This window comes from Haemaphysalis longicornis, unplaced genomic scaffold, assembly GCF_048455015.1.
Source record: "Haemaphysalis longicornis isolate Haplotype H1 unplaced genomic scaffold, Haemaphysalis longicornis Haplotype H1 scaffold_12, whole genome shotgun sequence".
Lineage (NCBI taxonomy): Eukaryota > Metazoa > Arthropoda > Arachnida > Ixodida > Ixodidae > Haemaphysalis > Haemaphysalis longicornis.
Genome location: NW_027526225.1, coordinates 88,961,580 through 88,970,748, shown reverse-complemented (window position 1 = coordinate 88,970,748; position 9,169 = coordinate 88,961,580). Strand labels below are relative to the sequence as shown.

General features: G+C 51.4%; 1 protein-coding gene across 1 annotated transcript in view; it reads right to left on the bottom strand.

Annotated features, from left to right (window-relative positions):
- Positions 1–5,788: 5,788 nt before the first annotated feature.
- LOC144162184 (uncharacterized) overlaps positions 5,789–9,169 on the bottom strand; it is a 9,395-nt gene continuing 6,014 nt past the window's right edge. Inside the window, exons 2-3 of the mRNA XM_077692656.1 lie at positions 8,385–8,656; positions 5,789–6,725 (exon numbers count right to left, since the gene is read on the bottom strand). Coding sequence (XP_077548782.1) covers positions 6,241–6,725; positions 8,385–8,656 — 757 coding nt within the window. The 3' untranslated portion in view covers positions 5,789–6,240. The remainder of the gene's footprint in view (positions 6,726–8,384; positions 8,657–9,169) is intronic.

Below are 9,169 nucleotides of genomic sequence, written 5' to 3'. Positions count from 1 at the left end.
CAAGTTGTTTACAGGGTTATAGTTAACTGCATTAGTGACGCCCTAGATTCTCAACAACGTCGGGAGCGGTCTAGATTTGGGAAAAGTTGCCTTGTCCATTCTTTAATTCCGGGCTGCATTTTTGTTTTGCGTGTGTGGGAGTGCTTGTTTGCCTTAGTAAACGTTCCAATCTTCCAATCCTGCAGCATTTGTACCTCTTCACTCAAATAGACTTCATCTATTTTTCCGCTTTGACGACTCAAAACCCAACTCATTCCCACCATCCCCCCCCCTTTTTTTTGTCGTGCAAATTTATCAAAATTGGCAACGACCGTATCCAAGTACGACGCCGATGATCCAAACCCGACGAACAATCCCATCTCCCTCCAGGTCGGAGTACAGAGCTTCTGTTCGTGTCGTCCCGTCATTCAAACACCTCGAGTGGGAATCCGGGTTTGTATAACAGGGTAGCGACATGCACACAAAGGTTGCTTCAGATAAGTGCGCCCTCTAGCGTACCGCGGCAACAGCGGCCCATCCGAAACGCGCTGCCTTTGACACGCCGAGTGGCAGGCGTGTATCGTCCGCGTGGCCACCAAGGTGAGGATCACTGGCAGCAAAGAAAAGAACAAGAGATAGAGATAGAGTGGCAGCGAATGGGTAGGACGTTATAGAGAGAAAGAGAGAGAGAGAGAGACGGTGGCGAAATTGAGAGCGTGTCTCTGTGTGTCGGAGAGGGACGGTTGTGCAACCCTGTTTCGGCTCGAAATCCCCGCGACAAGCGTCCGCCCACCGGTCGTGCGGAGGCTTGAGCCCCGGCCGGAGCAGCGCGGGCGTATAATGCTTCCCGAAAGTGGCTCCCTCGCGCGCCTGTCAGGGAAACCTGCATCCCCAAAACCTCTTTGTGGGGCGTTACACAAGGCGGCTGCGAAGCCACGTGCGGAACAGCCGTCCCACGTTCGCGTGGCCGACGCTGCGGTTCCCCCCAAGGCCTCCCCCTCTCTCCCTTACTTTTCCTTTTCCCAACTTCCCCTGGTCCCTATATGATTGTCGTTGATTCTATTTTTTTTTTCTGCATCCCCATCCTGTCTACGAGGGTCGAGATGAATGAGGTTTATGAGGAGTGGATTTGCCGGGGGGACCCTGAAGATCCGGGTCGCTTGTATACGGCGGACGGGTTGAACACATTCTTTATAAGCATGCCCAGTGGCGGATCCGAGGTGACCTTTAGGGGACGGGGCGGAATGCCGGATTTGTTTTGGTGTGTCCAAGAGAAGGGGGGGGGGGGTGGGGGGGGAAGAGGGTTACAGCGACTTTGTGGTTAGCAGTGCTGAGTGAATGGCAGCACTTTGATCGATCAGTGCATTAGTGTTGCACTGGGTTCGGTTGAATAAGGTTAAGGGAGCAGCGATTAAATCGAGGCGTCGGAACGACGACTTCATTTGTGTATGCCAGCTGGCACAGAATCACTCGAGTCTTAGGTAAAACCTGAATCGAAGACACGTTACAAACAATCTTGTTTTGTACGTTGCAGAGCTTTCTCAAGTCCATCATGGTGGCCAATTTGATAATTAGCTGTCCGAAGGCGTTAAACGCAAAGACAAAAAATATAGTACCGACACTTTGTAGTCAACCAACTCCCCCCCCCCCCCCCCAATCTATGTTATCAATCAGCGTCTTATGCATAGAAACACTGCAGGCTCTGCCAATGAAGTGCATTAATGCATGCGTTCTGCAGCTAATCTAGCCCTTGTACTACAAAATGTGACCCATAAAGTTTCGCCCACGGACTCAATTCGCTGTCAAAAGCGGTATTAATTTTTACTAGTAATCTCCTTCCCTTCCTCTTGCAACAACAAAAAAATATTCCATTCTATACTCTATACTAGTATACTCTATTCTACCATGTCAACGCAGAGAAAGTGAAAACTAAAGCTTCCGAAGGTTTGACCACCCTGGCGAACACTTATGGCCAACCATATAGTAAACGAGTAAAGTTTTACCCCGAATGAAAAGCACCCCCTCCCCCCCCCCCCCCCTCGTCAGCGGGCATGGACCTGGGGCTTTGCGGGGCAGGTCACCTTCACGGGAGACTGGGATTGGGGGGAACGGCAAAGGAACAAATGCGCCGGTAAACGTACGCGAGGGAAAGCTAGATATCGTTTCTAGGAAGTTGCGGGGATGCATGACGATGAAGAATGAAGAAGGGAGCGGCCGCACAATCGAATGAGCGCTGTAATATGTACAGTGAAAGAACGTTTATAAAACCGCCCCTCTCCAAGCGAAACGATCCGAATGAATGGCGTCACGGTTATATGCGGCCCTTCATACACGACAAGGCCGCTTCGGTTGGCTGCACGGGAATCATGTTGCGGAGAGAAGTGCATCCTTAAACACCGTGGTATACGGCTGGTTTCAGATTAATGTTTGTGAAGTGCGTGGAAATATTGATTGTGGTGTTTAGCACGCCCAATTACTTTGGCGATGAGGGGTGCCGTAGCGGAGCGCTCCGGATTAATTTTGACCACCTGGGGATTTTTAACTTGCGCCGAAATCTCCACAAACGGGCTTTTTCGCTTTTAGCCTCAATGTGAAAAGCCGCTACCGCGGCTCGGCTCGAACCTGAATCCTAGGGCTCAGCAGCACAACGCTTTAGGCAAGAGCCACCGCGGCTGGTAAATACGTAGAAGGGACGTCTTCGTGAGTATGCATGTGTATACCAGTGTTGTGTCGAGTGGCGATGTTTGTGATGACGGTTCTGTTCCAGTGTTACACTTGGGCGACGACAGTGTTGTGTTGAAGGGCAGTGCAGCGTGTGGCTTTCAAAGAGACTTCGCTGCACGAATCAAACACCACACACGTTGGACTTGTTGGAGGAGAAATTTATTTGCACGTTTCCTTTTCATGTTTCTATGGTAACATTTGACGTGAACACGTATGAAACTCGGCGCGAAGTTTTCGCGCGACACACCGGTTCGTTGCGCCTCTGTAGCCGTAGGATCTTCGAGAAGGGGCAGTGAAGTGAGTCGTAAACAATTTCAAATTTCTTTGGCATGTTAAACTTTAGGCTTCCCTAGTTATGACATTTTTAAGGCTGAGTGGCAGATTTTTTTTTTTTTTTTCACGTGTCAATTGTTTTGTTTCAACTACAATTCTCTCACGATCTAGTGACGGCACTCGTGAGTTCTGAGGGCGGCGTTGACGAGATTGCGAGAATGTCATGCGCTGTAAAATTATTATTCCAGAACAGGATCTACCTTGGTAGGCGTCATCACACAAGTCGAAACTCAAACGGGGGTGAATGAGGTGCCATTCAACCAAATTTCAAACCCCCGTGACGTCATTGTGCGGTGCAGTTCGCGAGACGTCTGCGTGATAGGAGCAGTTAATTTACCTTCTTTCACGCTTTAAAAATGAACTAAAACTCTAAACTTCCACATCCGACATTACATGGATTAAACGACAATGCGAAGACGTTTTACTTCACTTCAGTGCCCCTTCCGAACGTGAGGACTCGATGCAGGAAGTGTGCCGTCTGTAGGAAATAGGCGACAAACGTCGTTTCATTTTATTGTGTCCAGCTCACAGGTAGCGGCAAGGGCAACAGTCTATAACCCCTTTTTTTAATACATATCGGTAACTCTCGTCATGATGCCATGCTGAAGCCATCGTGTACAATTCAACGCACCAAAAGTCCGCACACAGTTCGCGCCAAACCTATCGTAAGGGAGTACAGTAAGAAGCTCAGTCCATTCACTACAAACAGTGGCTGGGGGGCCAAATCTAATGGCGTGCCGTAAAACTTCCGCCGGGTTTGATTTCTCACGCGGTCTCACGTGATTGGATGCGCGCGCTTACACCTCCCGGATAACTGTGCGCTGAGGTAATCACGTGAGAGGGCGTAAAAAATCAACCCCGCCGGAAGTCTTACGGCGTAAACAAGCTACGGCGCACTGTGAAAGTTCTGTAATCTGGATCTTCATGCTAGTGAAACCAGAAAGTGAGCAAATGCGCCCTAGTTATTTGTCAACAGCACGCTTTGTTCGCGACTAGTTGTCAAAAAATGATCACGTGGATGGGACGCAGTGTTGTCCGACGCTGATATTCATCGCTCTGAGAACAACTATCTTCCAGTTTTCATCTCAAGGTGTCATGCTCAAGGGCGTGTGAGGTCCGCTCAAGCCTTTTGTCCACGTATTTTAGAGGATGTCGTAGATAACGGTCACGTGTCAGCGACATGTCTGCAATCCCGTGGAAGGCACACTCGCCTGCTCAAGCACCTGGTGGGGGTAAACGGGAGTGAATACTGTAACGGTAAAGGCCCGGAAAGGCTATGCTCGTTGCGTGCTTGACATCGTTGCACTTCCAAAGCTCGCGTACCGCGAACGAATACACCAAGCGGCTGGCGACAAGCGCCGAAGAAGTGCCGCTGTGACTTCACAGCCGGTTGGCCGGTTGGGCTGCCCACGTGGCTTCATCTGCTCCTTCTGCCCTCTCAACATTAGTCTCGCTCTATAGCTGTCGGCTTAACATTGTACGCGTTTTATTCGAAACTGACAGCCCATGTAAACTGGATACTGTGTTGCAGTCATGAACGCGGCGTCACTTCTTTTATGGCCTGCGCTTAGTTCTCCGCTAAAGTTGACCGATAGTTTTGGGACCGTTGGCAACTGCTCCTTCCCGCGTTTTCGCGTGCACTGGAGTCATTGGGCGAATCCCAGGCTTAGACGCCGCTATGGATTTGTCTTGAGTACAATCTCAGTCGGAACGTCAAGCATCCGTAAGACGTTGTGCGCGGAATACTCTTATGGCGTGCCACAGGCAATGCGCAATGACAGCGACGCATGTCGTCGTTCATATATAGCTTACGATGGCTCGACAAAACGTCGCCCGATTGCGGGGGAAGAGGGGCGGGTGCGCAAATTATTGTCAGAGATACGAGCACCTTGTAGGTATATATCCCTTCACATATTGAGGAACATCGTTGCCGTTTTACGAAGCAGACACCAAGCTTCTGAGGCGGGCACAAACTCTGTTTTCGTCTCCACCAGAGAAATTTAGCTTCTCTACCCGTGACGTCTACCCGTGACGCCTGTCTATCCGTGACGCCTGTCTATCCCTGACGTCCAACCGTGACGCCTGTTTATCCGTGACGTCTATCCGTGACGCGTCTATCCACCACCTCTATCCGTGACGCCTGTCCTGTTCATTCCTCTTTCCTAGTTTTTTCTTAAAATGCTAGTACTCCTAACTAGCCTAATTTTCTGGCTTACGCTTCTCTATCCGTCTCCGAGAACGACAAATATACATCGCCAATGGCTCCACCTTCAAGCGGGAGCTTTTACGGTGGGAGACGAAACAACGCAACTGGGGCGTAGACACAAAGAAGAGTAGACACGCACGAGTGCTGACACTGTCTAAGGCAGCACTGTTTACCCTTACTTCTGTCCACGTCTCAGCTTCGCTGTTTTTTTTTTTTTTCTTAATCTCGCCAAACCAACATGCACAAATATCCGCTTCAGAGCTATGATGGCCCCCATTCACTCAGTAGCGCGCCGGATTGCGATATACCGTTCCGAGGTAGGTACAGCCAGGCACGTCTGGTGCGATGCAGACGGTTGATTAAACGTGTTAGCATGCCGCACTCCGCCCTTAAGTCGACTTAAAATGTACAAAACTACCCATATTTGCGAGAAGAAAGCATACAGCGGAGCTAAGGGAACATTTTACAGTAAAAGAAGTTACAGGGCCTGCAAAAGTTGGGCACTGCCCGGACTCGAACCCAGGTATGCGCACCCAAAATCCGCGATTCTGGCTGCACTGGTCGAACAGGCTAGGTCAGCGGCCGTAACACGTGGCCTACCGGAATAGGATGGCCGGCCTTGCCGGTTTTACCCTCCGAAATCTTCAAAAAGAAATGCTCTCTCTCTCTCTCTCTCTCTCTCTCTCTCTCTCTCTCTCTCTCTCTCTCTCTCTCTCTCTCTCTCTCTCTCTCTCTCTCTCTCTCTCTCTCTCTCTCTCTCTCTCTCTTTTCCTCTCTCTATTTCTCTCTCTCGAATTCGCTACCTCTCTCTCTTTGTAGGCTACCGAGGTTAAACAGTGGGGCTTTTTTACCAGTTGCTCAAAATAATGTAAGGAATGTTCAAATCAAGTCACTAGATGGCGCTGCGGGCGTGCAGGAAGTAGCAGGCTTGTACCCACCAGGAAATGGAATCTCGCTGCCGGATTAAAGGGATTGCTCGCGGTTCAGTTATAATACTATTACTTCTTCGAGAAGGCATTCGTCAACCGCCGCCCTCGACACTTCAGCTGGGTGGTCGGGAAGGACAGTAGGGTCGTCGTAACATAATACTCCTGCAATACTGAGACGGCGGTGGGTGGATGGAAGAGGCTGCTGGGGAGGGAGGATGGAGAGCCAACGAGGGCGAGAGGAGAGGCGCCGCTCAGTCTGCGGCCGCGCCGCTCTTGTGGTGGTGCTCGGCGGCGGCCTGCTGCTGCGGTGCCCAGAGGCTGGCCAGCCGCTTGGCGTGCTCGGCGGGCGACGGAGGCGGCGGGAACAGGCCCGGGTAGGCAGGCACGGCTCCGAGCAGCGTGGCCGAGTGAGGCGGCGGGTGGTGGGGCGGCGGCCGCCGGTAGTCCAGCGGTGGCGGGGGCGGCGGCGGAGGCTCCTGCAGCAGCAGTTGGTCGAGCGCCTGGAGGACGTCGCCTCCGCAGCGGTCCAGCACGGCCGCCAGAGACGCCTGGCCCTGCGCGTATGGAGGTGGAATGTGCCGCTCATTGCTATTTAAGGGAACCCGATCTCGACCGCCTGCACTCAAAACAAAATCGGAACCGTTTTCCTCCGAATGTTGGCTGTCACCGGCAAGGACAAACCCTCACCAGCAGGTGCTCTTATCCTGGTTGTAGCAGCGTTCACGTCAGAGGCGATCATGTGACAGGTTGTCGCACACCACTGCTTTTATGCGGCAATGAATTGTATGATTACGAACGCTTTGTTTATGTTTAATTTAGATAACTTTTGGTTTTCCTCATTGGTTCAGTCGTTATCTACCTGGATGGGAGGCTTTCTTAGCGTAAGGAGAGCGCTGCAGCTGTCAAGCCTGCACCCGGAAGTAGAGTGATGATGGATATCGACTTTTCTTATTTTAACAGCAGAGCTGTTTGAGCTTTTAGTTCCGCCGTATAGCGTTGCCTGAAAAAAAAAAATACCGAGAAAATAGACCAAGCGCACGTGAGCGTACGCCTCGTAAGGCGTCGGCCAGCTCGACCTTCGAGAACACTCTCCCCAGCGTTCGTGGCGTGATCTCTCGCGTGCTGATCTCCTTGCCAGTTCACACGCGTTCGCGCCTGAAGTGGGCAGCACAGACGCCGAGTTTGCGCTACAGACGCCGAGTTCGCGAAGCCGAGTGCTGCGGGTTATAGCGCGCGCTAACGCGGTCAGCTTTGGTAGAGATGTGAAAGGCTGCGGAGAAAACAATCGGGCCTGCAAATCACGGAGAACTTTGAGCGGCGAGTTCGGAAATCCATGTAAGGTTCTACAGCCAGGTCTCCGACGAATTGGGCCGCCAGCTCTAGTATTTCTCCATTCTTGCACCACTATAGTGCAAGCTGCATGCGCCAACTTTTTAAATATTGATATCGAATTTCGATAGATAGCAAATATCGATTTCCATTTTGATAGCGAGGGGACGATGACAATTGCTGCACCATTTGTTTCACTCACAGAGGTTTCCGCATAATCTTTACCCACTATCTCGCTAAATTGGCCAAAACAGTGCTGCTTGTATGTTCACACTTTCCACCTTAGGGCGCACAGTGTGAGCCCATTGGCCAATTCTCATTGCCCTTGCCTGAGCTATAGTTAAGTCACGCATATAAGCGGCCCTTTAGCCGGTGACAGCCGTGTGTACACGCTTACCCTCGGTCGAGCGGCGTACCCCGCTGCAAAGACGACGAGCGTCCTAAACTTGCCGCTGTGCAAGCTAGTACTTCAGCCAATCCCTGTTTCCCTTACCTGACTTATAATTACGGCACGCATATAAGCTTCCCTTGTCGGTGACAGCCGTGTGTACACGCTTACCCTCTGTCGAGGGGCGATCGGCGCTGCAATGACGCGAGCGGCCTAAACTTGCAACTGTGCGAGTACTCCAGCCAATCGCTGTCTCTCTTATCTAAGTTATAGTTACGGCACGCATATAAGCTCCCTTTGCCGGTGACAGCCGGTGACAGTGTACACGCTTACCCTCTGTCGAGCGGCGATCGGTGCTGCAAAGACGACAAGCGGCCTAAACTTGCCACTGTGCGAGTACTCCAGCATATCCTAGTTTCTGTCACCTAAGATATAGTCACGGCACGCGTATAAGCGGCCCGCGGGGAGTGGGGAAAAGCGTGCGTAATGTCCTCACCCTGGTGGGAAAGAGCCTGGCCAGCGTGTCGAGCGGCGACCGGCGCTGCGAAGACGACGAGCGGCCGTCCAGTGCCAGCGGTTGTTCGGGCGGCGAGACCGACCGGTCGCTGCTGTCGTCCGCGTCGCCACCGCAGCGCGCCGCCACTCCGTCGTCGGTGGCCGAGGAAGAGACCGGCGCGGGGCTCCCGCTGCTCCCGCTCGGCTCCTCCGACGACGCGTCGTCCGACGGCGGGCCGCCGCTGCTGCTGCCTCCTCCCCCGCGCTTCCACTCTGCGCAGGCAGGAGGGAAACCGGGAAATAAATCTGAAGCAGGCTCAAATTAAGCAAGAAATACATCGGAAGCAGGACAACTTAAGAACGACAACGGAAGTTGCCCCGGAAGAACTTGAAAGAACTACAGCTTTATCGTTGCAGACAGACCTGGGAATGCCTGTTTCAGGGCGGCTTTGCGACGCTGGCTTGGAGCGGCTTTTCAGTGATTCCGGCTCAGGTCGTTTTATATATATATATATATATATATATATATATATATATATATATATATATATATATATATAGTCGTTTGAGCCTTGTTACGCAGATTGTTCCTTCTGAAAGCCTTATGACCAGATGGTCTTATGATCTGATGACTATTTGTGGATGTCTAAGGAGACCTTGGCAAGATTTTTCATTGATTGATTGATTGATTGATTGATTGATTGATTGATTGATTGATTGATTGATTGATTGATTGATTGATTGATTGATTGATTGATTGATTGATTGTAACGACGACTGACTGAG